The 23,104-nt window shown below is 56.1% G+C and overlaps 1 protein-coding gene across 5 annotated transcripts in view; it reads right to left on the bottom strand.

The window, feature by feature from the left end:
* Positions 1–463: 463 nt before the first annotated feature.
* The window catches only part of WHRN (whirlin), a gene marked incomplete at both ends in the record, with an annotated part of 86,123 nt that continues 63,482 nt past the window's right edge, over positions 464–23,104 (bottom strand). The window contains 10 exons of one of the 5 annotated variants that reach the window (XM_082842445.1): positions 464–646; positions 929–1,051; positions 1,569–1,750; positions 3,625–4,162; positions 5,397–5,468; positions 15,723–15,782; positions 18,580–18,789; positions 19,605–19,817; positions 20,986–21,022; positions 22,109–22,311. In XM_082842445.1, coding sequence (XP_082698571.1) covers positions 464–646; positions 929–1,051; positions 1,569–1,750; positions 3,625–4,162; positions 5,397–5,468; positions 15,723–15,782; positions 18,580–18,789; positions 19,605–19,817; positions 20,986–21,022; positions 22,109–22,311 — 1,821 coding nt within the window. Of the gene's footprint in view, positions 647–928; positions 1,052–1,568; positions 1,780–3,620; positions 4,163–5,396; positions 5,469–15,722; positions 15,783–18,579; positions 18,790–19,604; positions 19,818–20,985; positions 21,023–22,108; positions 22,312–23,104 lie in introns of all 5 variants that reach the window. The other 4 variants (XM_082842447.1, XM_082842446.1, XM_082842448.1 and 1 more) reach the window with 4 other exon arrangements.

Here is a 23,104-nt window from a genome sequence, read left to right as displayed (position 1 = left end):
GGTCCTGCAAGATGCTGCCCTGGCTGGGGGCTGTGTCTACGAATTCTCACGTCACTTCACTCCAGACAAAAGCTCGGGCATCTGGGGATGGGCCAGGTCCTAGCTGGCCGGGGAGCAGCAGGGCCTCCACGCAACCCAGAGTTCCAGGCCCTGGGAGGCCTCAGGTGAAGACACAGGCGCTCTGCCCTTCCCCTTAGTTTCTTCCCTTCCTGAGGTCTCATGCTTATACTGAGTGCTTACTGTGTACTGGGCATTGCACCAGACCCCGACCTGACCTTCTGTTTGCCTTGCCCAGCTGTTTTTTCCCGGTTCTGGTCCAGTGGGCCAGGAAGGAGTGGAGGGATGTCTTCCTGCTACCCTGGCCATGCAGCCCCGGCCCCTGAAGGAGCTCAGCAGTGCCAGGAGGGAGGAAGGACCAGGGCCAGGGGCTGGGCAGCGGTGGGAGGCCCTCGGGCCTTGGCCCCTAGAGCATCACATTGAACTCGGTGACCAGGAAGTCGATGTAGTCACGCTCCTTGCTCTTGAAGGCCTCTGCGATGATGCGCGCGGCCTCGCGGTGCTCCTTGCCCCGAAGCGTCACCCCGTTCACTTCCAGGATCACGTGGCCCACCTTGAGCTGCCCGCAGTTGTGGGCTGAGCCGCCTCGCTGCAGGAGTGAGACACAGGGCATGAGCACATGGGGTGCCTGAGGGCTAGGCCAGCCTGGCCTTGACCACCCACCAGGGTAGGCCTGCCACCGCCAACCAGGTAGCCACAATCTGGTGTCCACTGCCCTGATTAGGAAAACTGTGGCTCAGCGAGAGCAAAGGCGGTATGAGCCTGGGTCTGCCCTTGGGTACTGGGTCATCTCTGGGCAAACCCCTGGGATGCTGAGAGGGGGACCTTCAGGGGTAGGGAGACGCGGTCAGGCAGGTCTGTGGGGACGTACCTGAATCGTGACGATCCTAGGCAGGGGCTGGCGGGTGTTGGCGCCGCCCTCGATGGCGATGCCCAGGGTGGCTGCACTTTTCTTCACGCGGACCAGGGTGGAGGTGGGCTCCAGGAGTCCGGGCTGAAGGTGTGAGAAAGGAAACCAGTGACAGGCCTCCTGGGTGGACAGGCCTGGCCTGGGGGCTGCACCAGCCGTGACAGGCCTCTGGGTCAGCAGGGTGCAGACTCCAGCCCCGTGTCGGCAGCCTGCGGTGTGCTAGCACTAAGCACAGCACTTGGGGTTCTCAGCTCTCTAATTCTGAGGCTCGGGAGCTTAAGGGGCGGGCCCAAGGCTGCCTGGGGGTGACACCAGGACCTGAACGCAGCCTGACTGCCTCGCCACCACATCGTGTCAGAACTGAGCTTGAAGATCCTTGAGACCCACCCTGAGCACCTGGCTTGTCTGTGTCAGTGGCCAAGGGAGGGCCTTCAGACTGAATACAGCGGTCTTTCCAGACACCCACACCCCCCCTCCAGTGACGGGGGGCTCACTACCTCCCCTGTGGTTACTAGTCAAGTTGAACCCTGCTCAGGACGTCCTGTTCTTCACCTGGGGCCGGCCTCCCCCTCCCCCTCTGCACCCCCGGCTCCTCGCTCACCGGTTTGGCGGCCCCCTCGGTGGTCCTCTCGTTCCGAGGCGTCTCCTTGCTACTCCTGCTCTTGGCGGACACCACCTGTCTGCCTCGGCCCGGGGCGCTGGCTTCTGCCTCGCCCGCGTCCACGCCACTGTCCTCGCTCAGGGTCTGCCCGCTGTCCGAGAGCTGGGAGAGTGTGGAGGCTGCTGGGAGTGGGGACAGGAGGACAGGCATGGTTTACAGCTGGGGCTGGTGAGGGCTTCCTGGAGGAGCTGAGCGGCAGGCTGGAAGGCTGGGGATTCTCCGGGCAGAGACTCCCTGCCACCCTCCCACCTACTGAGACCTGCGCTTCCAACTAGGCCTGGCCCCAAGGCCACCACTTCCAGGACGTCCGCTTTGACTGCCCCTGGCATAATGATGAAAACAGAGCTTAGGAGGCAAACCCAGCCCACAGATACGGGCTTTGTTTTGCTTTATTTTCTTTTGTTTCTTTTAACTCTCACAGTGTTGTCAATTTTTAATGAAGGGCCAACACATTCGAATTAGGAGATTTCACACAAAAATTAAATTCCAGGCTTCTCGGGAAAAAAAAAGGAAGGTCTGCCATGCTTGGTCTGTGCCCCTGCTGACCCCACCTGGCCTGAGCTGAGTGATGGGCACACGCCCTCTGGTTTAACAGTCAAACTGAAGCCGCTTCACTATGTGTGTAACGGCTTGGCCCCTGAGATTGAGACACTCTGGAGTCTGGCAGGTGGGGTTTGAATCCTCTCTGACCAGCTGTGCAATCCTGGGCGAGTTACACAGCCTCTCTGAGCCTCCATGTTCTTGTTCTAACCCAGGAGCAGCGATGCCTATCCCATGGGGTTATCATAAAGACTAACAGACACGATGTGTTGGGTGAAGCAGCTAGATTGCCTGGCTCCACAATGACATTCTGTGTCTCAGTTTCTTCGTCTGTAAAATGGGGATAATAACAGTCCAGCCTCACAGAGCTGTTGGGAGGATTAGATGAGTTACTAATATCGGCAGGGTCCCTAGAACAGTGTTTCTGGCACACAGAGAGTGCTGTACACCTGTTAGCTTTATTATCATGTGTGTCCGGCTCAGTGCCAGGTCTAGAGTGATCCATCTATGATAGCTCAGGTTTCTCTCACCGCATCCTGCCTGCTCTTCCCTTAGCTGCCTTCCGTCAGTGAGCTACTGAATGCAGGGACCCCGCATTCTGCATCCTAGTCTGCCCGCGGCTCGCATGCAGCAGGTGCTCAGTAAACGTCCCCTGACCTGGCTGGCCACCTTCCCTGGCCAAGGCTGCCCCGCGCATCACCTTCGCCACAAGATGGCAGCAGAATCCAACAAAACGTACCCAACTCACTAGGAGGGAGGGGGTCCAGGGCCTGCGGAGGGCTCAGCCTTACCAAGTGGAAAGCCAGCTCTGCCATTCCTGCCACCTCCCCAGCTGGACAACCTCTGGAAGCTCAGGGCATGCGGCCCCGGGCTGGCCTCCCAGGTGTCTGGAAGGTCGAGCCCGCACTCTGACCCTGCAGCCCCAGGTCAGGAGACCTCCCAGGGTCCAGAGACTGCAATTTCAATGCCCACCTGTCCCCCAGCACCTGCTCTGTGCCTGGCACTGGGGGACAGAGATCACAGAAGCCACCCCTGCCCTGCACAGGCTCAGTCTTCTTGGGGAGACTTGTAGGTGAGTGCAGGATGACCAGGTCTGGGGCCCCTGGAGGAGGAGCCCGACCCTCACAGCCACCTGGCAGGACTGTCACCGTTATCTCCAGTCCCCATGGGAAAGCATGGCAGCCAGTCCACAGTCACACAGCCAGTAACGGCAGAGCGGGGACTCACATCCCGCCTCTGCCTCCAAAGCCCCTCAGTGTGGGCTTGGGCTCGGGACCCTGTTCCCTGGCCCCCCGACCCTGAGGGGGCAGGCCTGGGCTCGAAGGCCCCTCACTGGGTGAGCATCTGGTCCCACCTTGGCTGTGTTGATGGGCAGGTGAACGTAGGGGGGACAGGGAGCCCCTAAGATGACACAGCAGCACCCTGAGCCCAGCCCGCCAGGGTCTGCGGTACTCACTGCGTGTCTGGGGCAGCGCCCTCACTTCATTCACGTCGGGCTCGCTGTCTGGGCGGTGCACCTCCACCATGACAAAGTGCTGGTTCGTGCCCGTCTGGTCTGGGTGGCCGGAGGGGGAGGGTGGTGGAAGGCTGCCCCCCGCCAGCGTGGCCTCTGCAGGGGGGCTTTTCAGGTGCGGGGGTGACTGGACCCGCGGGAAGGGGCCAATGGGGTGCTGGTTGACCAGGGCCAGATGGGCGTCCAGCGGCCTCTTGGAGCCGGGGTTGGCCGGGGAGATGGAGGCGTAGATGGGGGAGGAGGGCGAGTCCTGTGCTGAGGAGGCCTCTGGGGTGGGGGAGGTGCCCGCCGGCGGGCTGCGGTTCCGCGGAGCAGAGAAGACGATGCCCGCGTGGGAAGACACGGAGGAAGGCGGCTGGAGGTCCTCTCTGCCCGGCTTCCTCGTCTGGGTGATCAGGTGGTCGTGGCCTTGGGGCAAAGGTGATGGGGGAGGCGGTGGCTTGTAGCTAGGCAGTCCCTTGGAGGTGGACTTGACATCATCCTGCCAAAAGACCCAACAGGAGTAGGAGTCAGAGCCCATCGTGCCTGTTAGCGGGGAGACCTGAGCGCCCCAGTGCACCAGGCCCTGGCTGCAATTCCGTCCCTGCTCTATCAGCTCTTGGCCACGCTGCTCTGAATAATGCAACACCCGAGTGGAAAACTTCTCCCTGCATCTCAGCAGCTGATAAGCATCGGGATCTTGGCGGGAGTCTCTGGGGATGGCATCATTACCTTTGGGAACTGAAGTTCTTGGCATTAGCCAGGGCTTGTCACAGGGCACGGGACTTAATTAGACGCAGGATGCAGAGATGGAAAACAAAAAAGGCCTTTCTTTGGCTTTTCTTTTTAAGGGATTATCATAGCTTCTGGAGACAGGAGGTGTGACAGGACTGATGGGAGAGAGTGGGTAGAAGGTGGACAGACATGGGCTGGGGTGCTGTGTGGCCCTGGGCAAGACACAGCACCTCTCTGAGTGCACCTCTGGGCAACGGGGAAAACTGCACCTACCCAGCAGAGTCGTGGCGGGGGTGAGGAGCAGAGTGTGTAATGCATTAGCAAGGGGCCTGTGACCCGGCAGGTGCTTGGTGAGTGGCAGATCCCGTCATCACTATGCCCCCCTCCCTATGCCAGCATCCAAAACTGGCACAGCTCTGATGGCCTTGTGGGCACTGTTCCAAATTCTTTACTTAGTTTAATTAATTTACTCCTTGCCACAAACTTATGGGGTAGTACACTATTATTACCCCCACTTTTACAGATGGGAAAACCGAGGCACAGAGAAGTTAAGAAACTTGCCCAAAGTCACACAGTCAGTGGCAGAGGGTGGGATTTGAGCCCAGGCAGTCTGGCTCCAAAGCCCAGGACATTCAAGAGTTATGTGGGTCAGATCACAAGGCAACGCTACCCAGACTGCTGATGCGCGCGTGTGGGCATGAGGTCACGTTTAACTCCCTTTTCCAGTGCAATCACAGGGCCTCCTTGAGGAGCTCTCGCCACACACTTCATGCTTCAGTACTTGCTATGACAACGTTCAGATAACACATCAAAAGTTAACACCAACTCGGCAAATAGTCAAACAGCCTGACAGCCCTGCCTAAAACCCCCAGAACTAGCTGAGAGCTCACAGCGGAGGGCCTCTGTCTCCTCCCCGTGGCTCTCACCAGGGAGCCAGCCCCCAGGGTCTCAGGCAGACCCGGGAGGGCAAAACACAATGAAAGGGCCAGAGAGGGTCTCACCAGGGAAACGTCTGAGAGGGTGTTCATATTGCCCTGGACGGCCTCCCCAGTCTCCTCCAGGTCCAGAGTGTTCTAGAACAGAGAAGAAAGCCGTGTGGGCAAATACAAACTGAGAGGGAAAAACCGCTTGGCCCTCTAGGACACCAAACCTACGAGCCCCGAGACACCTTGTGCTGTGGTTTAAGTTCCTCCTGACCTGCCCCACTCCCTGGGAATTTACTTTACACATTAAAATTAATGTCGATTTCATTTGGAAATCAATTCAAGGATGTCTGTTTCTTGGAGACTTTCCAAGCCTCTCCTGAACTACGTGCGGATGCTGTGGCGTGGCTCTGGCCTCGACTGGGATTTCCTGTAGCTCAGCCTGTGCTCAACACTCTCAACGCCTCCGAAACCCAAGGGTTCTCTCTCCACTGCTCCTGTCAGGATCCCAGGGAGGTGTGAAAGTGGCAAGATGCAGATGAGAGGCGGATGGGGAGAGTCTCTGTCTCTTTTAATGGTTTTGTGCTGCGGGGGAAGGGGGAGAGGGTTACGGTTTCAATGGAGCTTATTTTGCAAAGATGCTCATTTCTTCCTTTCCTGCCTCACCGGAAGCCTAACGCTCCCTCAGGTGACACTGAGCTTCCATCTCCAGCTACCCCGGGACGCCCAGCAGTGCTCCTCTCTAAGCTGGGCTCCTGAGGCCTCAGCAGAGCCACTTCTCTCCACCTCACCCGGCCCAGGATGGCAAGGAGCCTCCACGACCATCACCCGGCTCAACTCTCAAGTTCAGCGACCGATACTGAGCAGTCTCAGTGCTCCAGACCGAGGGCCTGGGGACACAGAGGACGTGAGACACCGCCCCTGCCTTCAATAGCTTAGAGAGAGTGGGGTGGACGCAAATAAGCAAGGAGGAGATTGCACAGGGTGAGGAGGGGTCATCCGGGAAGGCTTCCTGAAGGAGCGAGCACGGCTTAAAGCTGGGCAAAGGAAGGAATGATGGGTGTTTCAGACGGAGGGGTGTGCATTAAGCAGGAAGGACAGAGGATGCTCGAGAATCTTCGGGTGGTTCCACATGAGTTAAGAGCTGCTTAGACCTAAGCCTGAGGGCAGTGGGTCACCATGGAGATGTGGTCAGGTTTGCCTCCTAAGAAGATCCCCTTTGCTCACTTCCTCTCCAGCCACGCTAGAGCCATGCAGGCATGTCAGGGCCTTTACATTTTACACTGGCTGTTCCTTCTGTCTGGAACATGCTTCCCCAGGACTACCCACAAGGCGTGATCTGTTTGCTCACCTCCTTCAAGACCTTACTCAAATATCACCTCCTCAAAAAGGTCCACGCTGACAACCCCTCCTAAAATCACAACCCCCACCCCTGCCCTGCTTTATTTTCCTCCTTTGCACTGATCAGTCTTCACCCAGCAGCCAGGATGTAATCTTGAAAGGTAAATCAGACAGTGTCTCTCCCCAGCTCATAATCCCTCCAGGGTCTTTCCATTTTACGCAGAGGAAATTCCAAACTCTGCCTTCACTGTGCCTGGTGACTGGGCCCTTTCTTGCTACTCTTCCAACAGGATGGGATGGTTCCTGCCTCAGGGCCTTTGCACTCACTGCTCTGCCTGCACTACACTCCTGGCTCACCTTCTCACTTTATTTAGTTCTGACCTTAGTGAGGCCTTCCCTGACCAGCCCTGTTTTCAAACAGCGCCCCTCTCCAACGCCCCCATACCACCTCTGTCTAACCCTTGACCCTGCTTCGTTTTTCTGTGTAAGATTTATCACCACCTGATCGGATACTATTGATTTGCTTATTGTCTGTCTCCCCCCTAGGATAACTCCTCAAAGGCAGGACTTGTGACTACCTAGTCCGTACTCTATCCTCAGTGTTCAGGATAGTGGCTGCTTGGTAAATATTTACTAAGCAAATTAATTAATCCGCGAATGAATCAGTGGGTGAATGAATTAATCAGTGACCCTGGCTGTCACAGGGAGGAGGCCCGAGCAGGCAAAGAATTGAGCAAGGTGGCTACGGTAGGTCACGGAGAGCAGTAACGGTGGCTTGAATGAGGGTGAAGGCAGCAGGTGGGTAGGAGGAGCCCTCTGACCCCATACCCCTAGGGCAGAGGCTACCAAGTCACTCCACACTGACCCCCATCTCAAATGAGCCTCCTGAAGCCTTGAACATTCTGGGTGGGCACAGGGCACGTGGTCAGCCTAGGGAATCCACCAACCTACAAGATGCCCCGCCCACCCGGCCCTGAGCCTTTCTCACCCAGGGCTCCTCATCTGGTCCTATGAAGCCTCTGGGGCAACGTCAGGCCAGGACAACTGCCTTGTTTTATCAACAAAGCTGAGGCTTACGTGCACACCTCAGCTTCCTGACCTCTCCCGCTCTCTCCAGCACTGTCTCCCGCGCACCACCTCACGGGAAGACGCCCCGCCAGCTTTGGTGATGAAAGGATGGGGGGATCCTTGAGGAGGGGAGGCTGCTCTTTCACACACTGATTAGTGGTTCTGGGTTTTCGGAGGTCGCACCCAGCTCTGCTACTCACAGGTGAGTGACGCTGGGCAAACCACTGAACTGCTCTGTGCCTCAGTTTCCTCATCTTTAACATGGGTAAACGGCAGTTCCTCCCTCATGGAGTTGACGCATTAACACCTGAAAGATGCTCAGAACAGAGCCTGGCGCAGCATAAGAGGGGAGGTTACCAGAAGCCTGGAATCTTGCAAAGCTGCCCTGGGAGCCAAATGGCTACACAACCTGCCCTGGCCCATGGCAGCACTCCGATGGAAAGAAACAGTAATCCTTTCACATACCGCCCCCCTCCTCCAAAAGCGTAATGAGTCCAGTGCTCCCAGGAAACGGTCCAGCTGGGCGACACAGACCACCTAGGATGAAGGTGAATGGCGAGGCAGGTTACGTGCAGTGACTTCCCAAGACTCGGCAGTTACTGCCTTGGCCTCAGCAGGAGGCCCCAAGGGGGTCATGGACCTGGAAGGTGCCTACACCGAAGACAGAGGGGCTCCCATCACCTCATATGTAGCCACTGCCACCTGCCCCCAAATTCACCTTGTAGGCACCCTGGGGGCTTACACGGCAGCCCACGGTTGGACAGAAGCCATGGGATTCTGTCCTGTTCTGGCACATCAGGAGCTTTGAATATTCATTTAGTTGATCAACAAGCATTTATCAGGCAGCCTTGACTTATGAGGAAAGCTCATGGGGGTAGAAGGTGAGCAGGCCACTGTGTCCCCAACACCCAGCAGAGGGCCAGGCATGAAGGAGCTGCCCACAAACTCTCGTTCAGGATCACTGATGGGGCTGGTGTTGTAATAGGGCCCACGGGAGGCGGCAAGGAAGGGTCCCGATCCTGGCAACTCAGGCATGTTTTGCCGAGCGCTACAGGGAGGGCGTGACTTTCTCTCAGAGAGAAGGACATCGGAGAACTCCAAACTGTGGAGGGCCTACTGCAGGCCAGACCCCTGCTGGATGTTTTCCTTACATGATCTCATTGATTCTCCCAACGACCCTGCAAGGCAGGCACTCCGACTGTCCCTGCTCACGTCTTTTACACTTAAGCTCAGAGAAGGCAGTGACTTGTCCAAGGCCACAGGGCCATTCTACAGCAGATCAGTTTTCTAACCCATGTCAGGGTGACCCCAAAGCCCGTCAAAGGGCCCCAGGAGGACCCTCTCTGAAACAAGAGAGAAAGCAGCCATCGCTGGCCCCTGGCCTCAGTCATTCCCTGCTGTTAGTGGCATCCTGGAGCCAAGATGGAAGGAGGGATGGAGAGGTGGGAGGGTGAGGGTGGATCGGGGACAGACATCCGGCCCTGGGAGGAAGGCCTGAAGTGGAGCAAACGGCAGACGGGCTGGAGCCCAGCCCTGCCAGACTCCATCTGCTGAATCCAGACGCTCAGGAGCCCCGAGTCCCCGAGCCATGTTCCTTGTGCATCTGAAATAGCTGCAGACAGCAGGCTAAGAACCCGGGGGAGGCGTCAGCAGAAACGCTTCTGGAACAGCCTTCGAGAGGAGGATCAAGGTCGGAGCTCACGAAGGAGCCCGTGCATCCTGGCCTCCTCCCCACTCCCCTCAGCCCCAGCTGCTTGGGCTGCCCTCCTCCCGTACCTACTGAGGCCAGAGACTAGCTAAGGGTGTAAACCTGGCGGCTCAATTAATCCTGCCGGGTGGGACCCTTCAGCAATTCTACAGCTGAGGTGACTGAGGCTCAGAGAGGGGAGGCCACCTGCCCAAGGTCACACAGCAAGGACGGAGCAGGAAGCTGAACCCTATTCAAGGTCTGAGTCTGTTATCCAGACTACTTCCCATGAGAGCCAGGAGGCCCTCAAGACCTGCTGCCCTTGCTCCCCCGTCTCCTTCCTCCTCAAATCTGTGGCGGTTCAGAAAATCCCCTTCCTTTCAAAGAGAACTCCTTTTCATCTGAGTTTGCCCAGTCAGGGCTCAGATACCCCAGGGTCTGGTTTGAGGGAACTGTGGGGAGAAAATGAAATGAAATCATAAGGGGCAATCACCTGTGCTTGCCTCTGCCAGATGGACTCGTGATCCTGGAAAGGGAGGCCCGTGCGTGGCCCGGATGCCACCTCAGCAAAATGAGGCCCTCCCCTCCCCTCTTTCTCTCCCTTCTCTCCCCTCCCCTCTCTACAGCCCAGTTCCGGGGTTCCTCTGCCCCCACCCTCTCATTACAATGGGAGGGCTCTTACATAAAGGTGCTATTTTCACCTCTTCATTCTTCTTGCTTCTTTACCCTGATGCCTGGACTACAGGCTCTCCCCACCTCCAGCCCAGAATGCACCAGTGGCCTGAGGCTGGGAGTGCCCTCCCCTTTCTGTCAATGGGCAAACTGAGGCACAGAGTCATAAAGGCTTCTGGAAGGTCGGCAGTGGAGGCTGCTGAGAGGAAGAGGACAGCGGGAGAGACAGAAACTAGAGAGGGAGGGGGGAGAATAAGAGCGAAAAAGAGAAGGGAGAAGCCTGGGGAGAAAAGACCAAGAAGAGGAGAGCGAGGGGAGAAAGAGGAAGGGAACTTGAGAGAACAGCAAGAGGCGGCACCCTCTCCAGAGCTGGGGAAGAGGAGCCTGTCGCAGCCGGTAGAGCCAGAAAGTCCTGGTGTTCCTGGGGCGCAGGGGGCTGCCCAGAGTGAAGGGGACAGGTCTGGGGGTCCAAAAGGATCAAGTGGCCAGACCCTGGGGTGATGGCCGTGCTGGTGGAGACAGATCATGCTGTCCCAGCCTCTCCGAGCTGGGGCTCGGGTGGAAGTCTGGAAGCTGGAGGGGAGGGCAAAGGATAGGACAGCAAGAGAAACAATCCTCAACACAGAGGGCTGGAACCTGTACTTGCTGGCGAGGCTGAGGCCATGGGAACTGGCACTGGGCCTTTTAGCAGCTTGTCCACTCCTGCTACCACGTTTGGCCACCAAACCACAGAAGCAGAAAAGCCCTCGGGAAGATGGTGCACAAAGCCCTCCCGAGAGGCAGGTGTGACTGCCTTGTCCCAGCACAGCCCGTGCTTCCTTCTGCCTCCATGCACCTCCCTCCCAATGGTCTTAGGAAAAGGACGTCATTCAGTGGACAGAGAGGGTGACCCAGAATCTCCAGGTCAGGGACAGAAGAGCCCGCAGGACAGGCATTGGAAAGCAGGGCTCCAGGAGGGAGTCAGAAGCCGGTGAACCTGGCTGGGGGAAAACCCTGCATCTTTTATTTTCATTAACCTCTAACCGAAATGTAGCATCTCCTTCCCTTATGAACGGAGGCAACACAGCCCAGCAGAATCAGCAGCGCCTGTGACACGGTCACGGATCTTCGTAGCACGTGGCGGAGGCTGCAAAGTCCCATTTATGCTCATCACGGCCTGACAATTACAGCTGTTACCGACCTGCTGTCAGACCTTGTTACTGGGCGTGATGATAAAGAAGCACACGTTTTACCATTTGTTTCCATATTTGAAAAAGGCATTTCATCATCTGATTTGTTTCCTTTGTAATCCTGTGTGTTTTAGTTTTAAACATTTAAAACTGTTATCCTGAGAACGGGTCCCAGGGCTTTGCCAGCTTGCCAGAAGGGTCCGCGGCACAGAAAAGGTGAAGCCTCCCCAACCTACAGTCCTACGTCAGTGTTTAGTTCAGCTCTCCTAGGTTATAGCCGGGCAAACCTGGGCTCTGAGGGGAGCAGGGGCTGGTCATGTTCCAGCAGGCTCTGACCTCCACAGACTTGGTTCTATTTGGTGGAAACAGCTTCCAGCACTCGCAAGTCCCCACACAGGGAGGAGAATGCTCCTCAAAGCACTGGGAGGAATGGTCCTTATTTCAGACACCGGCTGAGGCGACGCTGCAGCCACCCTGAGGGTCACTAATGCCTCCGGTGAAACTATGGTTCTATGCTCTCGCACCACCCTCTGACCCGCTTATCAAAGTGTGAATTATGGAGATGATTTGATTCGAGGCGGCCGTCCTCACTGCCCTTGCTAAGCTTTGTGAGGGTGGGCGCTGTTGTCTCTTGTTCCTGGCTACCAATGCCCCGCTCAGAGCCTGCATGCGGGAGGTGCTGAGCGAATGCTTGCCACATAAACAAGGAGCGGCAGAATGACTGAGTAAATAGATGGGCTCCTTCCTGCTCCTCCGCTAGGGAAGAACTTGCCCAGAAGAGGACTCCTAAACTCACCCGGGTTGGACCAGAGGCACATGCAGCAGGTGGGATGTGTACCTCTCATCATTTGCTCCCTGTTTCTGGAAAGAGCTGCCTTGACAGTCAGGGGTCTCTGCAGCTGTAGGCATCTGACACAGGCCTGAGCGCCTCCGCCCTCCTTTGGCCCCGGATGAAGAGGAAAGGCAAGGAGGCCATGGGGAGGAGGCTGACACTGCCAAGTGCTGACAGCCACGCCCTGCACCCCCTTCTCACCTTACTGCAGGGGAGACGGCAATGGCCTTTAGAGGCAGGGGCCCCACCTCCAGCACCCTTTAGCAAGCCTGGGGAGCCCCTTTCCAGGTACATGAGAGGCCTAGAGTGCAGAACCTCTCAAATCCAGGAGGAAGAGGGCTGTGGGTAAGGCCAGGGCAAGTTCCACTGCCACCCCGACCTCAATAGCATCTGCTCCATGGGTACAAGGCTGGCTTTGGCCTTTCAGCCCCTTTCCCTCTGCAGTGCCCTTTGCCAGCCTTTAGAGTGCCAACAGAATCGGCTCCTATATAGTCCACACCTGTAAGTCCACCCCTACTCTCAATCTCCACAACAACCTGTAGATGGGCGGCCTTATCAGCCCACTGTACAGATGCAGAAACTGAGGCTCCAAAGGCTTAAGTCACCTGCCCAAGGTGACACGGCTGCTAGTGGGGAGAGCCAGCCCTGGTGTGTGGGATTCCAGAGCTTGTGCACTTAAGCCCCTCTCCCACAGGCCTGCTCACACTAGATGAGGAATTCAAGAAATGTCGGGCAGGCCTTCTTTCACGCAGCTCTCCTGGCCGACATATTTATGGGAGGGGAATGATACCGTTAGGAGGCAGCCAAAAATTCCCAGGGCTGACTCTCTGTTAGACAAATGGAAAATAAACACAATTTGTTGAAGGGGGAAGGCTGCATCTGATTTCCTTTGATCGACTGTGTCTGGTTTGAGGGAAAATGGCTGCAGAATGAGCCACGTTTAGCCTGGGATTGATAACCGTGCAGCGCGATCCAGGGAATTGGGGTTAAATGGGAACCGGCTCCAGCTGGGGCATCTGTCTGCGGCATGTGGGTCACGAGAGCCAGCCGCCCGCCCGCCTGCCCGTCTGAACGCCAGAGCAGAGGACATTTTCCTACGATGTGGGAGGTAACTGTTCAGGAGGCTGGAACGTTAGAAGATGATCCTGGGTGGCCAGGGAATGAGGTTTCATTTCGGTTTCTGCTTCACATTTCCTTGAACTCTGCTCTGTGCCAAGCCCTGGGCTGGCAGTGGGGACACAGACAGGAGAAAAATGAGGTCCTGTCTGACCCCACCAGCTTCCCCTGTGTCCTGGGGAAGACACTCAGGCAGAGGTTAAAGCAACATGGCGGACATTTTAATGGAGATGTGAAAAGCACGCGTGCTCCACGAGGGAAGGGATTTTGGCCATGAGCAAGAAATGTTTTTGGTTGTTGTCCATCCAGATTGTGGGGCATGTTTGTTACTCAGCATCCCTGCAGCAAAAGCTCACTAATACATGGTGGTGTTGCAGACCAGTGCCTGGCACTTAGCAGCAAATGAATTAATATTATTTTAAGCTCTCTCTCAGGAGGAATGATGCAGCCCTTGTTCAAATACACAGATAAGTGGTGGGAACACAGGGCTGCCATTCCTTGCCGTGCTTCCCCTGGAATATTTTCCAGAATCTCCTGACAAGAGGACTCTCAGAGTTGGGGGTCTGCCTGCATCGTACAGATGGGGAGACTGAGGCTGACGGTGAGTGAGGGGCTTTCCTGAGGGTGCACTGTGTGGTGGGGGCAGAGAGGAGGAAGGGTGTGGGCTCCTGACTCCCCAGATGGGCCTGGTGCCCTGCATTCCTGCATAGAGGGGCTTCCAGGAGGAGGTTTCTGTCCTTGGCTCTGCATGCAGGCAGCATGGGGTGTCCAGTCTGAGACCTGCTGTGGGTGTGGAGGGAGGGTGTTCCCAGGAGACACTGAGGCCAGGGCTGACCAGGCAGCAGGAAGAGCTGGCACCTGCAGAGCCCGTCATCACGTCTCTTAGCAGCTCAGGCTGCACGACCTCCCCAGGCCCTTCCTGGGAATGAACCTGTTCTTGGTTCAAACCCATCCCCGTCTGTTCTCAACAATCAGCGGCATCCTGGTGAACTAAGTCAGATCATGGCAGCCCCTGCTCTAACCTGCCAACAGCTCCCATCTCACTCAGACGCGAAGTCAAAGTCCTCAGCACATAATCCACCACTGCCCTTCCCCTTGCTGACTGCTCCAGCCTCATGGCTTCCGGACTTTGCTCAGACACTCCAGACCTGCTCCCACCTTAGGGCCTTTACATTCGCTGTTCCCTCTGCTGGAAACACTCTTCCCCAGCTGTGGGCAGGACCATCTTCCTCACCTTTTTCAGATCTTACGCAGGCGTCATTTCCTGACCATGCCGCCCCCTCCCCAAGTCCCCTTTCCTGTTTCATTTTTCTCCTTAGCACTTTTTACCACGTAACATACCGTGCATTTCAGTTATTTATGCGGTTTAGTCTGTCATTCCTGCTCTACCCTAAATTCCATAATGGAAAGAATTTCTTTGTAGTTCTTTCACCACTGTATTCCCAGCACCTAGAACTGGATATAGCACATAGCAATCACTCAATTGATATTTGGTAACAGAAGGAAGAGAAAGAGGGAGAGAGGAGATGATAGATAGATAGATAGATAGATAGATAGATAGATAGATAGATAGATAGATAGATAACGCCTAGCAAGCATCTGGTGAGCTGCTTCAGGGAAGCATCACAACCAGACTGCAGTGTTAACAGCACCAGCTCAGAGGTAAGCAGGCCTGGGTTTGAATCCACATTCCACTGTTCACTAGCTGAGCAATCCTGAACAAGTCACTTCTCTCTAAGCCTCAGTTTTCTTCTCCGTAAAATGAGGATCATAGCAGTACTTGCCACACCTAGTCACGGGGCGGGTCAAGGAAGATACAGTTGGAAAGCATTATCATAGTGTCCTGGAGATGCCTGACAAATGCCAGCCACTATTATAAAGGCCCAAATTATTAATATGGACCAGGCTCTATGTGAGCACTGGGGATTTGATGGTAACTCCAGACACAGTTGTTGCCCTCAAGCAGCCCATAGTCAAGGCGGGTAACCAGCCAGTCTTGTACAAATTATTGGAATATAATGATACAAGAGCCATAACAGCAAGAAGCCCAAGGGGCTGAAGGAGCCAGAGGCTCAAAGTCACCCTCCTTGAGAGGATCAGGGAAGTCTGCTTGGAAGAGGTGGCATGTGAGCTAAGGGCTGAAGCACACACAGGAGCTAGCCAGGCCATGTGACGTGGGAAGGAGAACACTCCAGACAGACAGATTGTGTGGCATATGCGAAGGCCGAGAGGTCTCTCAACAGCTCCACGGCACAGAAATTATCATCCTCGTTTTATAAAACTGAGCTCAGAGAGGTGAAGCTACTTCTTGAGGTCACACAGCAAGGAAGTGGCAGAGCTGGGATTTGAACAGAGGGCATTCTCACTCCAGAGCCTGAAAAACCTGATGAACTGGCAAACAGGAGAGAGAGTGAGCACCCCGAAGAAACCCAGCTCCCCACCAGGGCTGGGTGCGGGTGTAAGGAGGTGGGGGGAAGGACCACAGCCCCCTGCCTCTGCCCCAGCTAAGGCATTCCCACAGCCCCCCTTGGCAGGAAGGACGGTACCTCCATCAGGTCTATAAGCCACAGCAGCCGCTCCTGGGGAGGAAGGGTGGGCAAAAGGCAAAAAGAAAAATACATCAAATAAATATTAGGGATGGAGTGGGCACAGCAAACCCCCTTCCCAAACACCCCTCCCCACACACACACAAAGGCAAAATAAACAAAGGGATTCTCCAAGTCCCTTTTTTCTTTACTTGGGATGCTGTGGGCAAGAATAAAGAAGGAGTGAGGAAACCCCACTGCTACAATCAGCATGGCCTCGTTCTAACTGCCTCCTTGAAGGAAACCAGGGGTTCCTCACTGCTCTGCAGAAATGACACGTGTCCTTAAAAAGGGCCTTCAGGAGATGGTCATGCCCCTGGAGGCAATCCTGGGGCTCTCTAGCAGTTGAGGCTAGGGTCATTATTCCCACTTGGCAGATGGGAAAACTGAGGCTAAGCAAAGGGAAGTGACTTGTCCAAGGTCACACCTGCAACTGAAAGGCAGAGCTGAAGGAGGACCCTGTTCAGAGGCCTCGATCAGAGAAGACCCAGATTTCAGGGAGGCCCAGGCCCCGTGGTGGCAGAGAAGCTCAGCATCTGCAAACTGGAGCCCTGGGCTGTGCGTGTGGAGAGCACCCAGGGGGGATGAAGTTTGGAGGGGCAGTGGCAGGTCCTCAGCCCAGTGCTTTCCAGAAGCCACCAAGTGCCTGCAAGGCCCCGGATACAGGGTGGTTTTTCCGGCCAGGCTGGGATGGGTAAGGAAGAACAGAGGTTTCCTCTGCCCTCGGGCTGTGGGCAGCACGTCTGGGATGTTACTCATCCTTTACTCCTCCCAACCAGCTGCGGAAAGCAGCACGGCTGCCCCAACGCGAGAAGGGAGATGGAGCCACTGCGGCCTTTCCACGTTGCCTCTCCTGCCTGTACGATGTTCTCTTAGCACCCACCTCCAAGGGCTCGCCCTGGTCTTCGTTAGCCCTGATCTGACATGCCTGAGCTATCCAGTGGATCTCAGACTCATGGTTATTCCCACTTCAGAAGCTGGGAGACCCCTTCCATCTGTCCCATGAACTCCCTGCTCAAAATCATCCTGTGGCCTTTCTGAAGTCTGCCTTTCCCAGGGTGCTCCTATCCACAGAGAGGGTCTCTCCAGCAGGGCAGGGTCAACTGCCACAGCTGGGGCTCAGATGGCCAGGGTCAGCGCTCCCCAGGTGCAGGAGAGACCCTTGGGATGGGACAGGGTCATGGGAGGCCAGTGCTGAGCTGGGGCCGGGACCCCTGCCCAGAGCCCTTCCTGGGTATAATAGTTACCCTGAGGCGTCTTAGTGCTGCAGCCTGGCCTGCCATCAGGGCCTCGGGCTGCCGTGGCCAGGGCCACCCAGGGCCTCAGGTGATTTAACCTAAACCTCTTGCCTCCCAGGTTAGAACACACCCCATCCCACCCACTGGATTTCTCATCCCTGATTCTAAAGGGACCATCCCAGAATTAGAGTCGGCAATCCTCCAAGTTTTAGAGCAGTGACTGATGTGAAGTCAACACATGGACATCATCACGCCAATCTCTGTGGAGTTGGACCCAGAGAGAAATAAACCCTCGGGCCAGGGCCCCACAGCCTGAAACCAGCTCATCACCTGTGTGCTACATCAGAGCCAAACATGCAGCCCCAGGCAGGAGGCAGCCTCCTCCCTGCCCCAGAAGTGATCTGCTCATCCTGAAGCATGACATCGCCTCCACTGCAGCTGCGTCCAGAGCCAGGAGGAATATGTGGCAGCTTCCTGGTCGCCCCAGGAAGGACGAGGACTCTTGGGGGATGAAGGTGACTTGGGATGGTAGGGATAGGAGGTAGAGGAGTAGAAGTTTCCCCAGAAACTCAGATCCCCAGAGCTAAAAAAAAAAAAAAAAAAAGCTATATTGGGAGCTGGAGTCCCCAAGGGAAAGGCGCACATGCTCCAGGGCTGTCTCCTGGTGGCTGCAAGCTCACCTGTGCCCACTTACCACCTGTGCCTGCAGGTGGACGTCACTGCACTCTCAGACCTCCTGCTCCCCCAACAGGACAACGAACACAGTCTAACAGAGATTCCACCCGTAAGAGCTCCCAGTTCAGTGTCTGGGAGTAACGGTGTTTAAGGAACTCGACTTCCCCACTCCCTTTCCGCAGCAGAGAGGTGCTGAATGACTGACAGACAGGAAAGGAGAGGATGGGGCCAAGCCGGCTCTCCTGACCTCCAGCTCCGGCTCTCCCCAAGGCACGGACCTTAATAACTGGCTGTTCCCCATGATGGATAATAAGGCATTTCCTCTGCCCTTTCTTTGCAAAGGCCTCCCAGGGTTAATCTGCCTCTGAGCATGTTGGGGGCAGAGTCACACCATGAGATGGACCAGATGCTTTTCTAGGGGCTGGCGAGTCTGGGAAAAAGTCAGGCTGGGCTTCGGGGCTCCAGAGAATCAGGAGGGTGTGTCTCAGGGAAGATCCCAGTCACGACCACGACCACGAATGCGCTGTGTGGTCTCTCGTGGCATCCTCGCATGGATTGGCATTATTTTTTCTATTTGTCTCATGACCTGTGTTTTTCACCTTTCTCCCCCAGCCTGCACCCTATCCCCCAGACTCTGGGCACCTGAGGCAGGGCCACAGCTGCCTTGTTCACCTGCTGGCATGCAGCAGGCCCCCAATCATTAGGAGGTTTTCACAGGTGAAAGGACTGAGGTTCGGAAAGGCAAGAGCTGGCAAGGGCTCGAATCCCAGCACAGACGCCCAGTGCTGGGATTCGAACCTGGATGGGTCTCACTCCAAAGCCGTTATCTTAACGCCCCTGCTGGCCAGCAAGCCGGGGACGCGGCAGGGGCAGCTCACCCTGGCTGAGCTGACAGTGGTGGAGGTGCCGTGGCTGCCCGTGGACGAGCCTGTGTCGCTGCAGGAGACCATGGAGTAGGTGTCCCCGGCCACAGGGCTGGGGGGCTGCCGTGCCTTCATTGACTCGATCTCCCGCCTCAGCACCAGGTGGTCGAAGCGGTCCAGGTCTTGCGGGGAGATGGTACCTCTCACCTCAGACAGGAGCAAGAACTGGAGGCAGGGACAAGGCGGGCACTCAGTGGGGAGCTCCACCAGCAGGTGGGACGGCCCCCTGCCACCCCAAATGACCCGCATGCAAACCTGGCCCCTGGCCTCCCCTCCTTCACCCTCGTGGCTCCTCACTGTGCTAGGAGAAAAGTCCAAGCACCTTCGCCTGGAGGCCGGGCCCAGCATCATCTGACCCCTGCCTCCATCTCACCACTTCCTCCCCGGCATCTCAGCCTGCACATACGGCTGCAAGTCCCTGAACAGGAAGCCCCTGGCTGTCCCTTCCCCCTCCTCTCCAAATTGCATTTCCTCTGTTAAGTCTTCCCAAATGTAACCTCCCAGTGGATTTAATCACTTCTTCCTCCATGCAGCTTTTGAACCTCAAACAGACTTCCACTAGAGCAGGGTTCTCAAAGAGGGCAGCACAGCACAGTCACTTGGGGGGCTCGTAAAAATTACTGGTGGCCGGCTCCCATCCACAGAGGTGTGCGGTCAGCCAGCCTGGGGTGGGGCTCGAGCATCGCTCTTTAAGAGCAGTCCAGACGACTCTGAATGTACACTCAGCACGGAAAGCTGCTGCGTTAGGGCCCCAATCACAGGGGACCTTAACTGACAGTTTCCCCAGGAGTCTGCGGGCTCCCCCGGGGCAGGGTCTGTCTCGGTCACCAGCCTCCGCCTGGGGTTCAGTTTGGGTCTGACTCTTTGTGGGCTCTCAGGAGAGGAGTGGGGGACAGAGGGCGGCAGGGAAGGATGCGGAGACCCTGAGAGCTAAAGCCAGGCGCCCCCAGCCCCGCCTTGCCCTAGGAGGTGCGGGTCACCTTGGCATGGGTGTTGAGCAGCTCAAACAGGGCCATGACGAGGGCGTCCACGGACACGCTGCCGCCGCGGTACTCCTCCAGGTAGTAGGCCATGGTGGCACGCTCCCGCGCGCTCAGCAGGTGCCGCGCCTGCGCCTCCAGCAGCACCCGCGTCTGGTTCCCCAGGCTGCTCAGGGTCACCTGGGAGCCGGCCGGCCCCTTGTAAAACCCCAGCTGAAAGACAGCAAGACAGAGGCCTGGGAATTCAGCGCTGCTCTGGAGGCAAACGGCCAGGCCCAGCCAGCGACCCCCTTGCCGAGGGATGGCGTGGGTCCCTCTGAGGTCTCGGCCCGCATGGGAAAGCTGCAGATGTTACCGCTGTGTTCCCAGAGCACGCGGCCTCGTGCAGTTGCAAAGTGCTTTCACGGCTCATGTAGCACGTTTATGTTATCTCATCAGAGCCTTGTGACCATTCAGAGTCGAGCAGTATTATTATTTTGGTGCCCATTTTACTCTCTAGGTTGAAATATCTTTCTTGGTATGGGGATAACAGTAATTTTATTTCCAAAACATAGCTCAGATCTGCACCCACACACTCCACCCTTCCCGGCACTGCCTCTGCCACCGTCAGCTGTGTCTAAGACGCCATCCGGTCTCCCTCCTTGTCTTTTCTTCCTCTCTCTGTCACCTACACGGAGCTGCTGAGAGGACCTCGTAAAAACACAGATCTCCTCACCTTGCTCCCCTGTTTAAGCCCTTCAGAGGCAACCTATCATTCGAGGTTAGCAGGCAAACCTCTGACACGCCCCACTGAGTCCGGTGTGATCTGGCTGTCCCACCAACAAGCCAAGTGTGGCACCTGCCTCAGGGCTCTGGCACATGCAGTGCCCTCTGCCTACGCCATCCCTCTCCTGCTCCTGCCCAGACTTTGATCTCACTAACCTCCACTTCTCCTTCGGTTTACGGCCCAGACACCGTGTCACTACCTCAGAGAGCCTTTGCCCTTTCCCTCTGGCCTCTCCCCCAATGTAAACTAGGTGTCTCTGTCATTCTCTCTCATCAGACGCAGCACCTTTCCTGGATGGCACTGAAAGTCTTTTGTGATTAGATACATGTGCAGTTTTGTTTTGTTTTGATGTGTGTCTCCTTCACTGGAGATAACCTCCACCAGGGTGGGGACCTGATCTGTTCCGTCCGTGCCGTTAACCCAGGTGTCCAGGGCGGTACCCAGAACCCGGTGGCACTCACAGACGTGTGTAGGATGGAGGATGGACAGTCAGCGGGCTGACCAAGTGAAATGAGATCGTGTCCGTAAGTCTCTCAGCCCACCCTGCCAGGCCCAGAGCTCCCCGCATGGGGAGCTGTGAAGAAGCTGAAGACACCGAGACAGAGAGCAGCCTACCTTGCTGGTCCCCTCTGCTGTGAGATCCCCAGGAAAGCTATGAAGAAAGACAAACATGTTCAGCCTCATGTCTGAGCGGTTCAAACAGGCACGGGGAAGGGAACGGCTGCTTTGCTGCGGGACGAGCAGAGCTTTGGGAGAACTCTGGCCTGCACTCGCCGGGGCCACTCAAGGGAATATCAACCCCTGGACAGACGGGCAGCTTCTGTCCTCCTGACCGACCATGTGGATGGCATTTCTAAAACCATGCAAGGTGGCATCCTGAGCTGTTTCCAACCCTACAGGGGCCAGGGAGGTAACAAGGAGAGGAGAGACTACATGGCAACTGCCTCATGGCCTCAGGGTCAGGCCAACATTAGGGAGGGTGGGGATGAGGTCAACTGGAGGTGCTGAAGTGCAATGCGCAGGTGCAGCTTGGTTCCCGTCTATTTTCACAAAAAAACGGGGGCTCAAGCTGCCAGGATCCCTGATTTTCAAGAAGCAGCCAGAAATCCAGTTTTTATTCATGGGAAACCAGATGACCTTTTAAATGTTGGTAACTAATTTTTTAAAATTATAATACTGTGCAGGTGAAAGGAAGAGAGGAAGAAGGGAGAAAGAGATGCTCTGGGTGTGTTTGGCTTGGGGGCCACCAGCCAGTCTGAGGCTTCTGATGGAAGTCCAAAGGTGACACTTTACACTATTAGCAGCTGCACAGCCACCTGGCAACTGTATCTCACTTTGTGACTCCCAAGGCCCTTTCACCCAAGTGACGCATGGGACCCTCATCCACACACCTGGGATGGGGGCTGGGGTTATGATTCCCACTCCTCAGACAAAGCAACTGAGGGCCCAAAAGTAAGTTATGTGATTTGCTGGGGGGCAAATAAAGACCGGGAGAGCCGGGTCCTGTGGCTCAGCTTTCCAAGGGAAACCAAGGCCAGGAGGGGACAAGGGATGTGCCCGAGGTCCTGCCCGGCAAACGGAAGGGACCCCGGGGCTGGGACCACAGGCTCTGGGAATCAGCGCAGTCTTCACAGGTCAGGGCATGGTGCATGGCGAAGAGGTGGGAAGGGCTGTTACTGGCTTTCAGAAATGGCCCTGGGGTCCTGGGGCTCAGAGCGAGAGAGCAGGGCAGCCACACCCTGTTGAGTTCGTGGCGGTGTCCCCGATCCGGGAACTGGCAATCCACTTGGTCTTGTCCACGGTGGTTCGGGCACGGGGCAGCCTTCCGACATCCTTCACCGTCAGGATGAGGTGCTGGGATGACTTGAGCAACCTGACCGCTTCGTCGTGCAGGATGTTGAGAAAGCTCTGCCCGTTCACCTCCAGAATCTGGTCCCCAACCTGCCAAGACCACAACACAACACAGTCACCTGGGCTGTTTGCAGGACACTGAACGTCAGGGCTTCAGAGCCCCAACCCCAATTCTCCTCCTGGGTAGCCTACCAAGGAGGTCACCGAGCCTCAGAGAGTCTATGCGGGTGCTGGAGGTCATACAGCAGGAGGCTTGAAGAGGTTATGTGAATTCCTGAGGGTCACACAGCAAATCAATGGTAGAACCAACTGTCCAATCCTGATCTTCAACTCACGTTCCTGTCACTGGAAAGGGCCACCTCCCCTCAACTTAGCAATGGCTTTGAGGGATGTGTCTGTGAGATTCCCAAGGGTCCCCTGATCTAGAAAACAAAAGCCGTTTCAGAGGCCTGGAGGTGGGTGGAATTGGGGGTAGGATGAGGTGTGAAGGCAGAGTTCCATTATTTTCCTTTTACACTTCTACACTGTTAAAAATTTTTTTTACAAGCATTGTAAATTTTTTTACAAGCTTGTAAAATTTTTACAAGCGTGCATTCTTATATTACCTTAAAGTGTAAACATCATTTTAAGTTACTCAAGAAAAAAGCAGTAAGTGAGAAAACTAGCCTTCCGTTAAAGGAATAATATATTGCTTGGATTCTTACGACAAGAAGGTGGTTTGGGGGCTTCCCTGGTGGCGCAGTGATTAAGAATCCGCCTGCCAATGCAGAGAACACGGGTTCAAGCCCCTGGTCTGGGAAGATCCCACGTGCTGTGGAGCAACTAAGCCCGTGTGCCACAACTACTGAGTCTGCACTGTAGAGCCTGTGAGCCACAACTACTG

Source organism: Leucopleurus acutus, assembly GCF_964270905.1.
Source record: "Leucopleurus acutus genome assembly, chromosome: 7".
In the NCBI taxonomy this organism is placed as follows: Eukaryota; Metazoa; Chordata; class Mammalia; order Artiodactyla; family Delphinidae; genus Leucopleurus; species Leucopleurus acutus.
The sequence above is the reverse complement of the archived record's forward strand: the minus strand, read 5'-3'. Positions and strand labels throughout refer to the sequence as shown.